Source organism: Eleutherodactylus coqui, chromosome 2 (genome assembly GCF_035609145.1).
Source record: "Eleutherodactylus coqui strain aEleCoq1 chromosome 2, aEleCoq1.hap1, whole genome shotgun sequence".
Taxonomy (NCBI): Eukaryota; Metazoa; Chordata; class Amphibia; order Anura; family Eleutherodactylidae; genus Eleutherodactylus; species Eleutherodactylus coqui.
This window is the reverse complement of record NC_089838.1, coordinates 211606895-211625128: the sequence shown is the minus strand read 5'-3', so window position 1 is coordinate 211625128 and position 18234 is coordinate 211606895. Positions and strand designations below refer to the sequence as shown.

At 40.9% G+C, this 18234-nt stretch overlaps 1 protein-coding gene across 1 annotated transcript; it reads left to right on the top strand.

The window, feature by feature from the left end:
• The first annotated feature begins 266 nt into the window (after nucleotides 1-266).
• LOC136610066 (synaptotagmin-4-like) lies at nucleotides 267-17545 on the top strand. The gene is made up of 5 exons (XM_066589332.1): nucleotides 267-405; nucleotides 9810-10669; nucleotides 15294-15456; nucleotides 15592-15758; nucleotides 17269-17545. The coding sequence occupies exons 1-5, from the start codon at nucleotides 267-269 to the stop codon at nucleotides 17416-17418; spliced, it is 1479 nt and encodes a 492-aa protein (XP_066445429.1). The 3' UTR covers nucleotides 17419-17545.
• Nucleotides 17546-18234: the final 689 nt, after the last annotated feature.

Sequence of the window (18234 nt, the reverse complement as noted above, 5' to 3'; positions counted from 1 at the left end):
GGCCCTGTGGTTGCTGATATCAACGACGGTCAACAAGGTGACCTCTTATTGTCCCACCTAGAAGATCTCTTTAAGGAAATGAGAATATTACCTGCTGCCTGGAATTCTTAACACTTCAATTTGCCATCAGTAACAGGATGTGGCTGAAGGTTATTAGAGATGACCTCACCCATTTACTTATGACATGAAGACTGTGTTGTGCTTCCCTCATCATCACCTCATGTGCAGTGTTTAAGAAGTGAGGAATGATGGACCCTGAGTCCAGGATGGCAGAGGAACAGACATCTCCAGGAGCTGTGTGTCATTCGGTTATCTTCTTCTGCTCCAAAGGAATGATTGAGGGCGTGGTTGTGTTCCTCTTCATTTGGCTACTGATTCAGGTCCTCCTCAATAAACAGCAGGAAGGTGTGGATATTATTTACACTCTTCAACCTCCTTTTTGTTTCTCTAATCTACCATTACTATTGCTTATCGGTTTTGTGTTTACAATTTCTTCCATTTCTCCAACCCACTTCTGTTCTAACATACCAGCTTTTGTTATTCTAATATATAATCTGCCTATTGCTACAGTTAACAGATAATGGTAAGAAATAAGGTACTTTTTATGTTTACAGAAATATCCGCATGACTTTCCTTCTCTTCATATTTTACTCATTTTTTTTCTTTATACCTAATGTATTTTGCCATACTTTAGAAGACACTACAATATTATTTCTCTTTATACTTTTGCTACTTTGTCTTATGGGTGCAGGAATTTTTGGGCTGAAATGAAGGGAATGTGTCAGCAGATTTGATCCCTATAAATGCTTAAGACTGCTTAAATAGGTGATAGGGAAAACGTCCAAACGTCCCCATGCTTGCTAGAATAATGCAGCCATACCTGAGAAAAGTTTTTAATCACTCACATGCTGCATGCTAATGAATAGGTAAGTTCTGCGCATTCATTCATCTCTCATGTGTCCTATGTTATCTTTGCAGTGTACTATCCTTGTGATCGGACTATTGCATTTAGAAAAAAAATTGTCAATAAATGTTAATTGAAAGAAAAAAAAATTCCATAAAAGAAATATGCATTTTTCCCCACATAGGCCCATTTTAAATAGATAAATTACCCCCCAAAATGATTAAAAAGCAACAAATAGGTTTTGCTACATTTGTAACAGCACAAACCATGAAAACATTATTTATTTTGCATAGTGAATGCCGTAAAAATAATTTCAAAGAAGTAATGCTAGAATTGTATTTTGGTTTTTTTTTCGCCTCCCAATAAATACTTTAGCAATCCAAAAGCCACATGGTACAAAAAAATGGGAGCAAAAAAAATACAAGCACTCATACTGCTCTTGCAATGCGACAATGAAAATAGCTTAAATGATATTTTTACTCCACGAGGCATTAAGTAGATCAATAAACGTTATTGTATCCATATAGTGGCATTCTACCTGTTCTACAACTCTAAAATGATTGTTCCAAAACATGCAGAAACAAAATACATTGACGCATATGTTTTAGAATAAGACGCATTTTTAACACCTTTTGAGTTTTAAAATAAGCATTAAAGTATTGTGACTTGTAGGGTAGTGACCTATTTATTGTATGTATACAGACTGTTAGAACTGCTTTTATGCACGAGATCCAAAGTGTCAGTGCCGCCCATAGCAACCAATCTAATTCCAGCTCTGTCTTTTATAAGACCCATGGAAGACTGAATGAGTGACCTTGGCTGGGCAAAACTCCTCCCCTCTCTGTCTGCTAAAAAGGAGCACATTTACACCATGTCAGACCTGGCGCACAGCTTCTACCTGTTTCAGTGTGTCGGGTATTATATTTATCATGAGCTGCATAACATTTTAAACAGTATATTGTGTGCATTACTCCAATTATTGATGGTTTTTCTACTTTATAAACCTAATTACTGTGACGTGAATATAACAACTGGTACAAAAGCTGCAAATGGCACTGCAGCAGTGTTCCTGCAGGCTTGGTGTATCAGAAACACAGATGTGGAAGTACTCAGTGCCGGAATATGCTGTTTAAATTATTTAACTTTGAATTCTGAAATTGTGATTTGTAATGTGAAAAGCTGAAAGAGTCCAGACAAGGGCGGTATATGGGATACAATGAGGAACTCAAGAAAGTATTCCAGAGGATGTTAGATTGTAGTGTAAAAATTAGATGTTTCTACACCTTGATTGGAGTCACCTGTGGTAAATTCAATTGATTTAGACAAAATATCAAGACGCACCCCTATCTATAAAAGGTGTCATAGCTCATAATGCATATGAGAGCCAAAACCAGACTATAAGGAGGAAAGAACTGCCTGTAGAGCTCAGACACAGGATTGTGTGGAGGCACAGATCTGGAAAAGACTACAAAAAATTCAGCTGCACTGAAAGGCCCAAGGAGCACAGTGGCCTCCATAATACTTAAATGGAAGAAGTTTTGGCTGACCCACCAAACTAAGTAATTGGGGGGAGAAGGGCCTTGGTAACAGAGATGACCTAGAATCCAATGGTCACTCTGGCTAAGCTCCAAAGATCTTATGTGCAGATGGGAGAAACTTCCAGAAGGTCAACCATCACTGTAGTGCTCCACCAATCTGGGCTTTATGGCAGAGTGGTCAGAAAGAAGTCTCTCCTCAGTAATAGACACACAAATGCCCGCTAGAAGTCTGTTAAAAAGGACTTAAAGGACCCCCAGACTGTGAGAAACAAGATTCTCTGGTCTGATGAAAACAAGATTGAACTTTTTGGACTCAATTCTAAGCATTATGTCAGAGAAAACCTGGCCAATACCATCCTGACAGTGACACATGGTGGTGGCAGCATCATGCTGTGGGGGTGTTTATCAGCAACTGTGACAGGGAGACCGGTCAGGGTTAATAGAAAGCTGAATGGAGAAAATTACAGAGATATTCATAATGAAAATGAGGACCTCAAACTGGGCACAAGGTTCACAAGATAATGAGGCTAAGCTCACAGCCAAGAGAACACAGGAATAACTAAGGGTGGCTTCACACGGCTGTGTGCATTTTTGCACGTGACTCAGTGCAATGTATTTGTGCTATGAATGAGATTTTTTTTGCACACATATAGTCGTATTTTACTGTACTTTTTGCACTCAGAGCATGGTATCTTGCGCGCAGGACAACTACGTCCCAATTTAAATGGCTGCTTGGCCTAATGAGTTCCAGATGTGTTCCTTTTCCTGTGGAGTTGTGCATCATGTGTGCATTTATGCAACCCCCATAGATTCCTATGGGGACCTTTGGTGCGCAAATAAGGGGGAAAATGCAACATGCTTTACTTTTGTGCACATGCTCAAAAACGGAGCTAACGAACCCATTGAAATCAATAGATTATATTCTCTGCGTATTGCACATGCAAATGGTGCATGCGCAAAAATACGTGCAAATACGCCCCTGTAAAGGAGCTTTTAGGGGCAACTCTGTGAATGTCCTTGAGTGGCCCTGCCAGACAAAGCCCTGACTTGAACCCAGTTGAACATCTCTGGAGAGATCTGACAATGGCTGTCCACAGATGGCCCATCTGACAGCTTGAGAGGATCTGCAGAGAAGAATGGCAGAAAATCTCCGAATCCACAAACCTTGGAGTTGATAATGATGGGGGAAAAGTTTAATTTTTTTCAATTTGCACGAGGCCACAACGTAACAATATGTTAAAAAAAAGTGAAAGGGTCTGAAGACTTTCTAAATGCATTTTGTGTGTGTGTGTGCATAGATAGATATATTTGGGCCTGGGGGCACTATTACTATCTAGGCAGCATAATCAATAGAGGCATTTCTGGTGCACTGCTACAATTAGGAGGGCACTTACCTACAATATGGAGAACACTGTTACTGTTAAGGGGCCCCCTGAGGCACTATTACTATTAACCCTTTAACATCACAGGGCGTACATTTACGTCCTGAGTGTGCATAGTTTATGTGGGCTGCCATGAATGCATGCCTGTTGAAATGCAGTATAACATAACACTATGGTATTACATTATACTGCATGAGTGATCAAACAATTGCAAGTTCAAGTCCCCTATGGGGGCTAAAAAAAAAAAGTTTTTACTAATTATTGAAAGAAGTGAAAAGAAGTAAAAGTTAGAAGGAAAAAAGGAAACCTTTTCCCATAATAATAATGAAAAAGAAAGAAAAGCATATTTTGTATTGCTGCGTCTATAAATGTTCGAACGATCAAAGTAACACATTATCTATTCTGCACGATGAACGTGGTCAGAAAAGAAAAAAAATGTGATAAATGCCAAACAAGTCACATAAACACCAAAATGGTCCCAATAGAAACCACAAGATGTCTTGCAAAAAAATGAGCCCTCACACAACTATCTCGATGGAAAATTAATAAGTTATGGCTGTCAGAAGATGGAGGCAGAAAATAATTTGTTTTTTTTTACCTTAAGATATTTTATATTTCTATATAAATTTGGTATCATCATAATCGTACAGAGTAAAGTAAACCCGTCATTTTTGCATTAATGTATATGCTGTGAAAACAAGACTGCCCAAAGATGGCAGAATTGCAGTTTTTTTTCATTTCACTTTACTTAGAAATTTTCAGTACATTATATGGTACATTAAAATAGTACCATTGAAAAATACAACTTGTCCCACAAAAAAACAAGCCCTCATACAGCGATGTTGATAGAAAAATAAGAGTTATGATTTTTTTGAAAGTGAGGAACAAAAATAAAAAAAGAGGGCAGCATCCTTACAGGGTTGAGGAGATAAGAGGACACTTGGAGACATTATTAAGGGGGCAATATTATCACTAGATGGGCACTATTATTAATAGGCATCATTAATATTATTAAAGAGGATTTTTGCAGACTTAAAATGGTATAAAATAAAGAAGAGGGAAAAAAAAGAATACCCCTCTACTCCACTGGCTCCCTGTCCAGTGCTGGAGCCCTGGTGACCACTATTCAAAACCCATGAGAAACCAGCAGGTGGTCACATGCCATTCATTGGTTGAGCTATATCATGCACAATCACAGGCTTCAGCTGTCATTGTTTCATAGCCGCTGAAGCCGGTCATTAGCTGAATGGTCACTTGCACAATGTACCGCACATGACCGCTGACTCGGTACTGACCTGTGGTACCGTGACTCCAGCGCTGGACAGGGAGCCACTGGAGCAGGAGAGTATTCATTTTTTCGGTATTTTATACCATTTTAAGCATATAAAAAAAATTTTTAAGCCTCAAAAAACCCTTTTAGTGTGGGGCACTAAGAGGAGCACGATTATTGTTTGGGGTAAAGCAGCGGGGAACAGGGGGGAGCTCTCTCTCTCTCCCTCTCCCCCCCCCCCCACCCACTCCCCGCTGCAACCCCCCACTCACCCACGGCGCCCCCCCGAATCTTTTCACCCAAGTACGGAAGTCCTCGAAAATCGCGGCGCTTGGGCGAAAAAGGGGCGTGTCCGAGTAGGTTCACTCATCTCTATTCATTAATGAATTTAACCCCCTTTTAGGCAAAAATCAATATTTACAGTTTTGACCCTTATTTTTCAAGACTTCTACAAATCATCCTGGCATGCCAGATATCAGCTTCTGGGTCAAATTCTGACTGATGGCAACCCATTCTTGCCTAATCAGTGCTCCAGATTCCGCAATGCAAATACGCCTGTGTGCATTGAGCCTATGGTAGACCTGTGCTGCTTTGTGGTGCAATGATTCTAGAGGAGAATATCTGTGTAAGGGCTTCTACCTACTAGCGATTTTTTTTAAACGCTGCGATATCGCTGCATTTATTTCAATGGGACTTTCTAATGTTAAAATCGCATCATACAAAAATCGCAAGTTTGTGCTTTTACGATTTTTGTGCCATGTGAATTTAACATTAGAAAGTCCCATTGAAAAAAACCAAGCGATATCGCAGCGTTATAAAAAAAAAAGGTAGTGGGTAGAAGCTCTTATACAGCATCTAATGGTTTTTTCAAAGTGTGGCTTTACACAAGGTCAAGCAGAGGTACAGCATGAATCTGCAGCAGGCTTAGGGTATGTTCACATTCAGTGTAAATGCTGCGGCATTTTCAGCAAGGAAAATCCGCAGCATTTACAGTACAAATTGGAACAAATCTCATCCATAGGATACAGAAAAAAATCATTGCAGAATTGTTTGCTGTAGTTTTTACTCTTTGCAATGCACATGAGGAAATCTGCTGTAAATCTCTGCATGATATGGGGCAAATTTTGATGCTGCAGATCTTGCCCATCTGCACATTCCTTTTAGGGTGCTGTATTATGGACCCATACAACAAGAATCTGTAATTAGCCCATGTGCGTGAGGCCCAAGAGTAACAAAATTCTGCATTAGATTAAAATGTGCATGCCAGCTCCAACCTGGGTATTCAGCCTACAACGTACTGGAAAATAATCTATGCTTTTGTTAGGGCATTACTGATATAAAGAATTAGCCGTGGAGCGTATTAAGAAACTCCCTGCTAACAAACATGCTACGGTAATAGCCCAAATCTTTTCTACAGCGATGAGTTATAGATATGGCACTCGCTCAGATGTCCATGCTCCAAAAATGGGAGAATTACGTAGCCTGGCATTATTTATTTTATTTATAGCCGGCAACAATTTACCGAGAATTTATAAACTCATTTCGCCTTGGTGAAACTTTTCATTCTATAGTACAGTTTGCTTCAATGATGTTATTACTATTATGTTACTCTATGGGGTTTTGTGGACCAATAGCCCCATGAATATACACCTGTACATACCTGGACTTCAATATACCATAAACATTGCCTAAACATGTATTGCTCTTTCTGAAAACTCTTTTCCACTTTCTCTATTTGTCTTTAGAATCTGTTTTCTTACCAGCATACATAGAGATTAAAGTGTTATTCTTTCCATGACGAGACTGCAAACTGTTACTATTATGTAACAAACTTTGCTCAGAGGCCATTGCAGTATGTACAATATTGGACAGCACAGTATAAATAGACTACCAAGGTTACTGTTCTAAAGTATACTTCAGGGTAAAGCCTCATGTCCACTAGAAAAATAAAATCTGCGCAGATTCCTGCAAGATTCCATGCGGATTTGCTTTAAATGTTTTTTTTTTTCATGCGGATATCCGCACCCATTGATAGCAATGTGGCCGATCTGCACGGAATCTGCACTAAAATGGAGCATGCTGCGTTTTTTTTCGCGCGTGAAAGATGCAAATCAATTAAAATGCCATTTGCAGGTGCAAAATTTAATTTAATTGACCGCAGATGGCCAATGATATTCCTATGGACAAAATTTCACCCGCAGAATATGGATGCAGAATCCGCAATTCTATTTTGCTAGTGGACATGAGGCCTAAGGCCGCTCTCACACAGGAGGTTTTGTTAACCGCATTTAGCGGGCATTTTTAATGACCCTTCAATTCTTTTCCATGGGTATTCTCAGATGAGCATTTTAGTGCAGCATTTCTAACGAATGCTGTATGTACTATTTTCGGGTGTTCAGCACGTTTTTGATGCCCTGCATCGCTCATTGAAATGAATGGGGTGTGTTTAAAAACTCAGTTAAAAATGCTGTGTACAGCAGTTTATAGCGTTTTTAACTCTGCATACTATGCCATTGGGAGGGGGAAAGAAATGGTGATGTCATCTGCGGATGTCAATTGTATCTTGTCCCCACCACAAGTTTGGGTGGAGACCTAGTGATGGCCTGTACCCGCCCACTGTACGCCCACAAGCTATGGATTGTCCTAGCAGCAAGGTACTAGCAGCGTGGGGATTTACTTATGGCTGCGATGGAGGGTTAGGGTTAGTTTCAGTGTTAAGACTTATACCCAGTAGTAGTTTTTTTTACACTGGGATATTGTTGCGTTTTTTTTTTTAAATTGTAAATGTCAATGGGACTTTCTAATGTTAAAATCGCATTGCACAAAAATCGCAAGTTTGCGCTTCTGCGATTTTTGTGCGATGCAGTAAAAAACGCAGCGATATCTTAGCGTTAAAAAAACGCTAGTGGGTAAAAGCCCTTATTAGATGTCAATGCTTCCATTTCAGAGCGGGGCTGCATTAACATGGAAGTATTTACAGCAAATAATGTAAACATAACACTGAAACAATCCCTAACCCTAAGCCTCCATCCCAACCAACACTCATTCCCGGCATTGCTAGGAGCTTGCTGCCTGACTACCATCATCTCCCCTCCAATTATTATAATCAAGGGTTATTGTGTGTGCGGCCGCCTCTTGTAAACCCATGGCAAATGGAAGCCATACTTATAGGATGTCTATTAGGCCCCACTACCATTAAAGGGATTGTCCCGCGGCAGCAAGTGGGTCTATACACTTCTGTATGGCCATAATAATGCACTTTGTAATATACATTGTGCATTAATTATGAGCCATACAGAAGTTATAAAAAGTTTTATACTTACCTGCTCCGTTGCTGGCGTCCTCGTCTCCATGGTGCCGACTAATTTTCGCCCTCCGATGGCCAAATTAGCCGCGCTTGCGCAGTCCGGGTCTTCTGCAGTCTTCTATGGAGCCGCTCGTGCAGAATGCAGGCTCCGTGTAGCTCCGCCCCGTCACGTGCCGATTCCAGCCAATCAGGAGGCTGGAATCGGCAATGGACCGCACAGAAGAGCTGCGGTCCACGGAGACAGAGGATCCCGGCGGCCATCTTCAGCGGTAAGTATTGAAGTCACCGGAGCGCGGGGATTAAGGTAAGCGCTCCGGTAAGCTTTCTTTACCTCCCTGCATCGGGGTTGTCTCGCGCCGACCGGAGGGGGGGGGGGTTGAAAAAAAAAAAAACCCGTTTCGGCGCGGGACAACCCCTTTAAGTGGCCTTTCCAGAATGTCTTATCCTCAGGGTAGGTCATCAATATCTGATAGGTGGGCAGTGCTGGACTCAGGTTAGGTTGACTTTACACGGGCCAAATATCATCCAAAAAATTGCTCAAGCAATAGTTGCTCCATGTAAGCGTGAGACCCGACAGGGTACTGAGCAAGCAATTGCTGATTAGTCATTAGTTGCTTCGTTTCAGCTCACTAAAACAAAGCAACTTCTCACTCAGTATAAACAGGCAATCATTCACTTTTGAACAACTGCCTGCTCACAGTCAATGGAGGCAGGCTGCCGGAAGAGATCTCTGTTGCGTTCTGCCTTAATTCTCTGAAAGGCTTTCGCTCTGTTGTGAAAGCAGTAATCATTGGGCCAGTTGTCCTGTGTAAAGCAAGCTGTGTTGGATTTTTTTGGACATCCTCCCATCATAGGAAAAAATAACTTAATATTGTGTACTTCGTGGCTACGCAGCTACATATCTAACAAGCTGTAATGCACTGTGGGTTCTGACACCTTTCTAACTTATCCAGTGTTAACGTCAGTAATTTGTTCTACAGTAGCTCCTTTGTGGGATCGTACCACAGATGCTAGTCTTGGGTGTGCATAATCCTATCACCAGTTGACCGCTTTTAGTAGCTACTAGTAACCATGGTATACCCTGAGCACCCCACAAGACCTGCCATTTTGGAGATCTGATTCAGTCATCTAGTCCATACAATTAAGCCATTGACAAAAATATTCAGATCCTTGCTTACTTATTTATCCTGCTTCCAACATATAAACTTTAAGAATTGTTAGTTTGCTACTTAATATATCCCATTCCTCAATAGATGCATGCCATCGTCACAAGAACATCAATGTTCTTAATATGTTAGTCCTTTTTAATGTTATGGCTGATCGGTGTAGGTTATAGGAAAGGAGAAATATAAGAGAAAATTGATGTATCTCTGTTCCTTCCATATGAGATTTTAATTCTTTTGCTCAGTCCACTTGCAGGTGCTGCTGGGAGCTGGCCTGGCACTCCTGTGCTTCTGCCTGCTGCTTGGTTGCGCCATCTGTTGGCATAAGAGCCGCAAGCAACAATCTTCAACCAGCATTGATGCAGAAGACAAAGACTGTACACAACAGTGTAACGGGGACATGGAGCTATCTGAGAGTCTTGCAAAGCCTATTAATGCTGCTATGCATCAACAATATCAAACTCTGGACATCATTCCTAAGGGTGGAGACGAAATATCACCACCTCAAGGGGAACTCAATTACACATCTGAGAGAAACAGTCATTTTCGAGCATCTCTGCCCAGTCTCTACCAACTATCATCAAAGACTAAGCGTGCTTTAAAGCGTAGGAGCACAGTTATGGGAGCAGGTTCATTTGATGGGGATTGTGCCATGCTGGTGAGAATGCCACAATCTCGCACTGACCCGAATGGCCTTTCTTCCATCAAACAAAAGTCTCAGCTACTTGTGCACTTTACTTTATGTTATTCTTTGGCTGATGAAATGTTAACTGTTAATGTCACAGGTTTTTCTAACCTGCCAAAACGATTGTACCAGAAAAGAGACTCTTTTGTCAAGGCCTACCTCCTACCTGGATTTAAGGAGCCACACCCTGGACAGGCAGAGAATTCAGACGGCACACAGAAGTTCATTTTCTTTGGATATAAACCAGAGGATCTGAAGGACAAAACCCTGAGGCTAGCTATATATGCCCGCGACAGAAGCTCAATGAGAGAAGGCTTCATTGGGGAAGTGCATTTTTCCTGTGCTAGTTTGGACTGTTACACTCAGGCCACCCAGAGCTTTACGAAAGAATTGTCTATTACCAAAACAAAGCTAAAGAAGGTCAGTGCTGCTCTTATTGCATACTTAAGAATGTATTGCATTGAAAAAGTATAATGTGTGCATAAAAAAAGCTGTCAGCATTAGGGCAGGCTCACACGAGCGTAATTTCACAGTGTATTACACACCATAGAGCCCTATTGTTCTCTATGAGCGCGTAATAAATGATATACATATGCAATTACCAAACCTATATAGGGTTTTTTTTTGCTGTACTACTTGTATTTTTTTTTTAAAGATATTTAATTTTTTAAAATTATTTTCTGTGGCCATTTTCTGCGCACAATAACTTTAACATTTTTCTGTCAACATAGTTATGTGAGAGCTCATTTTGTGAGGTATGTCCTGTCATTTCCGTTGGTACCTTTTTTGCATACAATTGACTTTTTGATCACTTTTTGTTACATTTTTTTCTCAGAGATAGGGTGACCAAAAAAGTGCATTTCGGGCGTTCTTTTTTTTTTTTTTTTTCAGACCACATTCACCGTGCGCGGCAAATAATACATTACTTTGATAGATCAGACTTTTACGGACGCAGCGATACCAAACATGTATTTTTGGTTTATTATTTTGATTTTGTTATTGCAAATATGGCAAAAGGGGGGGTGGGTTGAACTTTTATTGCCTTTTTTTTTTTTTAATAATTACTAAAACTTTATTGATCTTACTTTTATACTTTCTTTTAGTCTTCCTAGAGGACCACAACCAGTGATGCTTTGATCGCTCCTGCAGTATGATGTAATGCTGTAGCATTACGTCATACTGTTTTTTGACAGGCAGTCTATCAAGCCACCCAATGGGGATGGCTTGATACGTAGTCTGCTAACGTAGTCCTGGGGCCTTTCAGAAAGCCCCCGGCTGCCATGACACCTGCACGGCTCCCCCGATCTCACCACGGGTGGGCCGTACGGGACCCCCGAACATCGTTCAGGGGATTTAAATGCCACTGTCAGAATTGACAGCGGCATTTAAAGGGTTAATAGCCGCGATCGGCCGAATGGCCAATTGCAGCTATTGCCTGCGGGTGTCAGCTGTAATAAACAACTGACGCCCGCGCTGTATGGAGGGAGATAGCGGCGCTATCTCCCTCCATACAGGCCCTGCAACAGCAGGACATAAAAACACTATAGGGCCGTCACTAAGGGGTTAAATGTGCTTTCACACAGAAGGATTATGGTAGAGGAGCAAGAAACACAGGGAGAACCTACATACTCAATGCAGAACTTGGTCAGATTTGAACCTAGTACTCCAGTGCTGCAATGCAACAGTCATAATCACTGAACCACCATGATGCCTCCTCTTTATTCCTCCTCCTTGTCCTTCCTCCCACTTTCGAGAAGGAAGAAAAGAAGAAACTCAAAGCAAACACAAAATTCCATGGAGATGTTGCCCTAGGTCAGATTTTAACCTAAGACCCCAGCACTTTGAGACGACAGTGCTAACAACTCAACCACGGAGTGTCTTCTTCCTTCTTCTTACTCTGGAGGGGAGGAGATCATCTCTTTCTCCAGCTTCTCATTCTTCTGCTTCTTTTTCTCCTTGTCCAGAGGAGGAGAAAGGAGAAAGAAGGAGCAACAGGAAGCAGGAGGGGGATGAGGAAGAAAGAAAAAGCATCATGGTCGCTGAGTGGTTAGCACTGTTGTCTTGCAGCACTGGGGTCCTAGATTCAAATATGACCAACGACAACATCTGCTAGGAGTTTGTATATTCTCTTTGTGTTTCTCCATCCTCTTCTTCCTCTTCTCTTCTCCTCTGGAGAAGAAAAAGGAAATGTGTTGTTGCCTTGCAGCACTGAAGTCCTAGGTTCAAATAAGACTAAGGACAATATCTGTATGGAGTCTGTATGTTCTTTCTGTGTTTATTGTTCTCCTTCTCCTCCCCTTCCGGAGAAGGAAATAGAAGCTTGGAGGCTCAAAGGTTAGTGCTGTTACCTTGCAGTGCTGGGGTCCTATTTTCAAATAGGACTGAGGATAAAGTTTTTCAAAATTGATGCAGATGCCTACATTTGGTGAGTTTGGAACCTAGGACCCCAGCACTGTAAACCATTATTGCTAACCACTGAGCTACATCCATTGTAATAGGGCCACTACTACTCAAGGGCAGTTAGATAGTGTTCAGAACTAGTTTTTAGGGGTTTTTTTTATGAACTCCCATTTCAGCTGAAGCAAACTGCCTGAGGTTTGGGTTCTCCCAGAAGTGAATTGTTAGCAAAGTTCGACCATAATTCAAGTTCTACAGCTTTGTTTCACTCATGTTTAATCCTGTGGATAGGTCATCATGATTTAAAGGGGTTGTGTTATGAAAAATATTGTTTAAAGTTGAATCCAGTGCATAATGCTAAACTTTTTTTGCATTTATACAAAATCAAAAAGTTTACACCCCAAATATTCCAGGACTGACATTAGAATAGTGTGACCTGTTGTGTCTATTGAAGAGACTTATTGTGTCTGCTCCACCTTAGTAAATATTCCGATGTGGTCACACCTACTCAGTTTTGCTTCTTTGCAGTAATACTGCCTCACTCTCTTATAACTTGCTCAGCATCTGTTCTGACATCAGAGGAGACAGAGCATATTCACAAGCAGATGCTGACTAGACGAAGGATGCCTCCACATACCTAGTGGAGCAGAGAGAGAAGCAAGACACTGAGTTGTGTGGCCACCTTGGAATATTTACTGAGTGGTGCTATCCTAACATTAGGGCTGGGTTCTCGCACGGCAGAATCCCGCCGGAAATCTCATGGTTTGGCCGCATGTAGCCGCGGGTTCTGGAGCCGCTTGGCCGCAACGCTTTTCCTTTGTGGCCGGCACTCCCATAGGGGAGAGCGCGGCCGCAACGGAACAAAAAAAATTTACATGTTGCGGCCGGGGAATCCATGCTGTGGCGTCGGCTTCTGCTGGCTATGCTGCGACGGATTGGCCGTACCGTGTGGATGAGATTTTTAACAAATCTTGTCCACATAGCTGGCTAAACCCGGGATTAGCAGCCGCAGGCGGATTTGCCGCAGTGAAATTCTGGACAGAATTTTCGTGGCAAATCCACCCTGTGTGAATCTAGCCTAATCCTGGAATATTTAGGTTATAGAAATCTTTGTAACAACTTAAATTAAAAAAAAATCTTTATAATTATGGGCTGGATGTAACAATAAACAATATTTTTTGCAAGACAAACGCTTTAAGTCCTGGATAACCCAATTTAAGGAGGCAGGATTGGAGGGAAGAAAAAGTGTCTGATAAGTAATGAAAGGCCTTTTTATCTTATTAGTAACTTTGTAATATATTCTATATTTGCCTGTACTACCGGTATTTATTTATGCAACTTTTCTTGAAAAGTGCAGTACCTACTTAACAGGAATTTTTTTTATAAATGGTACTAGGCATCACTTGAATTGTATTGAGCTGCATTACCAGACGCAGCCTATGGACAAGTGATGTTTTTTCTTGTAAAGAAAGCTGACCTTTTTCTCTAATCTCTTAGACATTGTATACATTGTGCCTGAGTCTACCATTGGGTGTAATCACTCAGGACGCATAGGTCTGCCAGAGACTTGTGATGGATTGGATACCACACAGTGGCATATGTCATCCATAGGGATCCCTATTTAAAAGAAAAGAAACATACTGCACGATATATGGTTTATTTTTATATTTTTTGCAGTAAACCTATGTATAGAAAAGTGAATCCAGCAATGCTTTTCTACACAGAGGAGAAAAGCGGTATGCCATGCTGACACACACGGGCCAGGTGGCGGCGAAAAGCCCTTTTGAACTCTATCTGCTATATGAGGGCCTATGGAAATGTTAATCTGTACGGCAGGCGCTCTTCCTGTCCCTTTGCAGTCCCGTTATGCACAAAGGTTTGAAGTGAACCAGCCGTGAACAACAAATTGGTCCGTGTAAACAGGCAGTCGTTCGTCTATGAACAACTGCCTGTTTACTGTAAATGGAGGCGAGTGGACTAGAACGAACCCCGGCCTGCTCTACCTCCATACACTGAGCGATGATCTGTGTAAAAGAACAATCATCGCTGGGATGACCTGTTGGGCATTTGTGACCCGCAGGTCGTCCTGTGAAAAAAAACTTTAAGTTTAGGTATTCAAAAAGGAGTTCTTAGAGCAGATAACTATATTATATGGACATTTCACTCGCGTGTACAGGAACTGCATAACATTATGTTATGGTTACTCTAGTAAAATTAACAATTGTGTGATGTTTTATTTGTATTTAAATGCTTATCACTCCTCAACCATGATCGTATGATAAAGACAAGGTACTAGTTCTTGAAGCTGAAAATTGACACGAGTTTTACAATACTGAGCAGTATAATAAGGACCCAGACTATTTTTTCAAGTGACAGATTCAATGGCAAAATGGATATAGTCTGTTTTAGTTCGCAAGCCATTAACTGATGTGCACGCTCATGGATCAGGAGTGACTGTGTAGGCAAGTCATTCATATGTTTATGTAGAAAAATATGCAAATGTATTATAACTTATTTACAGTATTTGATATATATTATATGTGCTGTAGAGTATATATAGCAAGCTTGAAACCACTTGCATTACAATGTATGTACACATCTGAATGACATGTGTAATTAACTCTTTGCAACTTATGTATGTCAATAGAGTTTGAGCAGTTTGGATGTTGTTTGGCCTCCTGCATCCAATCTCAAGTTACCTGGACAGATATTGATCCTTCTACAACACCAAGTGTTAGCCAATCGTATTAAAGTGATGGTGCAGAAGGCAAAGGATCTGGGCAAACTAACCCGTATTCCTGGAGCCCCTGGTGAGATGCTACTGACTGATAATGTGTGCACAATATACAGTAATCCATTACATATCAATCACTTTATTTCATTAAAATAAAGACCCAAAATAAAAAAAAATTTAATCTCACTTGTATTATTTAACCTAATTCTAGATCACTTTGTCAGCATTCGGTTGATTCAAGACAGCCAGGTAATGGATATTAAAGAGACCCGGACTGCCTCAGGCTCTAGTCCAGTGTGGAATGCCCCATTCCTATTTGATGTTCCTCTTGAACTTGTGCGCAGTGAATACCTACACCTAGAATTTTTAGTAATGCAGGTGGGTTGTCAGAAGCTGATAAGAAAATTTTTATTGAAGCATAATATAATAATTCCTGATTTGCTTTTCAGGAATAGGTAGAGAACATATTAACCCTTTCCAATCCAATTTGTATCCTGGTTTTCCTAGGGGGCTTACTCTTTTTCTGCTGTTATAAAACGGCGCTATCTGCTGTCTAAAGCCAGTACTGCATGAAGTGACACGGAAAGGCTCCAACAGCAGAGAGGCTGGCAATATACAGTAAGAGAACCCCGACGGATGTCTTCCAACATGAGAGCTGTACAGCTTTAAATCATAATGTCTTTAGACGTCAGACAGTGGATTGGAAAAAGTTAATTTGGTAATTTGATGAGGCAACAGTGTAAATATTAAAACTCTGACATGAATAGCAGTTTGTATAACTTTTCATTATATAAAAAAATTTAAATTTGCTTAAACTGGAATATCTCCTTTTTAAAGGTACAGAAGCGGCAAATGATTTTACATGTTTTTTTTGTTTTTTTTTAAAGCAGCCCTGTAATATTCAACAGTTAGCCAAGTAATCTGTATATGAAATGTCTTATTATTCAAGTAACAACATGAATTCTGTAAAGGTACCTTTACTCGGGCTAATAGTTGCCAAAATAATTGCTCAAATGAACGATTTCAGGCGATAATTGGCCCGTGTACACAGCCCCCAACAGGGGACTGAGCAAGAAGTCGCTCAGTTGTCACTAGTTGTTCCAGTTCAGCTCACTGAAACGGAATGGCTAGTGAGCGGCTTCTTACTCAATCTATGATCAAACTCCTTGTTTACTGTGGATGGAGACGGGCAGCTGGAAGAGATCTCTGGCCCATTCCGCCTCTATTCATTTGAATGACTATTGCTCCTGTGTAAAGCATGGAAGCGGTAGTCACTGATACAGCTGTGTGGCACATGTTTGCGGTGAAAACAGGGTCATAGACATGAGCCATAACTAGCATTTAACTGCTTACCAGAATCTTTTTCTGTTTTGATCGGGGGAAAAAAAAGCCAATGTGAATCTACTGAGAATTAAGTGTTAAACAATAAAGATACTTCACAAATAGCGTAAAATTTACGCTATCAGTCCACGCTAAAATTCCACAATAAAATATGCATGTGATTATTGTAAATTTTGCTGTGCAAATAGCCACTAATCTCACTCTATGCATAGAAATGAATGAAATCCATAGTGCTAGCCCATGGAACATCCATAACAGGTAAGACATGCTGAGGACTGAAAACTTTGCAGCGTGCAAAGAATCCACTGTGAATTTTTTTTAATGTGAGTGGATGTTGTGTGTTAAAACCCCAATCACTAATGCTGTACTATACGTAGTTACTGAATCTTGATGGGGATTGCAAATCCAAAATTCAGCAACTTAGTACCGGTAGTAATGTCTCAAACTAGCCTTAAATGTGAAAAAGTATTTTTTTAGTTTAGGCTAGACATATATGCTGCTACAAATATCTTTACCTGTAATAACGAATTCTGTACTTACTTTCTAGGGCCGAATTTACAATCGTGCTCGTGTTCTTGGGCGCGTGGTAATTGGTGTTGGTACCTCGGAACCTGGCAATGTACACTGGCAGGAGATGTGTAACAAAGCACCAGTGGAGTGTTCCCATTGGCACACACTACAGTCAGATGTGTTTTAACATGCTTTACTGCCACACTCTGGAATCTGGAGATGAAGAAAAAAAACTATCACACCTGGCCATTGTGTGCAAAGTGGTAAAGAAAGTGAAGACACTCAAATACATAAAGTTCTCGGTATACACAACAACCAGAAAGCTCGTGATTTTAGTTATCAGATTATGCCAATAGTTTTATTGATTTGTTTTGGAACCACAAGATGTCCCACAGAAGCACACTGAGACATTTCTACAGCTACATAGATATACACAAATAACTCCAGAAATAGTGCCTACACACAAGTACAACTGCCATATAGGAAGCTGTGTCACGGCAAATTATAGAAAGATGCAATAAGCTAGAAACCGAATGTCCTGTGTTTCCAAAAATTTTTGTTCCTTAGGTAAATAGGATATACAAGTCCATCAAGTTCATCTTACGATCTTGTTTCTGATCTCCAAATATTCTGCTTTTCTTGAAACATCATTTTGGCTATCTGCAGCTGCCACGAGGGTGAGCTCACTGCAAACACAGTTATAAGGCTTCTATAAGGCCTCATGTCCACGGGGAAATTAAGAATTAAAATCCGGAACGTTTTTCCCGCACGCGGATCCGCGCCCTATAGGGATGCATTAGACACCCGCAGGTAGTTAAATACCTGCGGATGTCATTTTTCCCTGCAGGCGCGGGTCCCTCGTGCAGGAAAAAATCCGGACATGCTCCATTATAGTGCGGGTCTTATAAGGCCTCATGTCCACGGGGAAATTAAGAATTAAAATCCGGAGCATTTTTCCCGCACACGGATTCGCGCCCCATAGGGATGCATTAGACACCCCCAG

What these genes read in the sequence shown, in the direction of transcription:
- LOC136610066 (XM_066589332.1), top strand. Translation starts at nt 267, where the DNA reads ATGGCAGAGGAACAGACATCTCCAGGAGCTGTGTGTCATTCGGTTATC. An exon ending in CCTCAATAAACAGCAGGAAG is followed by an intron (nt 406 to 9,809) that starts GTGTGGATATTA and finishes TCTTTTGCTCAG; the next exon opens with TCCACTTGCAGGTGCTGCTG. An exon ending in CCAAAACAAAGCTAAAGAAG is followed by an intron (nt 10,670 to 15,293) that starts GTCAGTGCTGCT and finishes GTATGTCAATAG; the next exon opens with AGTTTGAGCAGTTTGGATGT.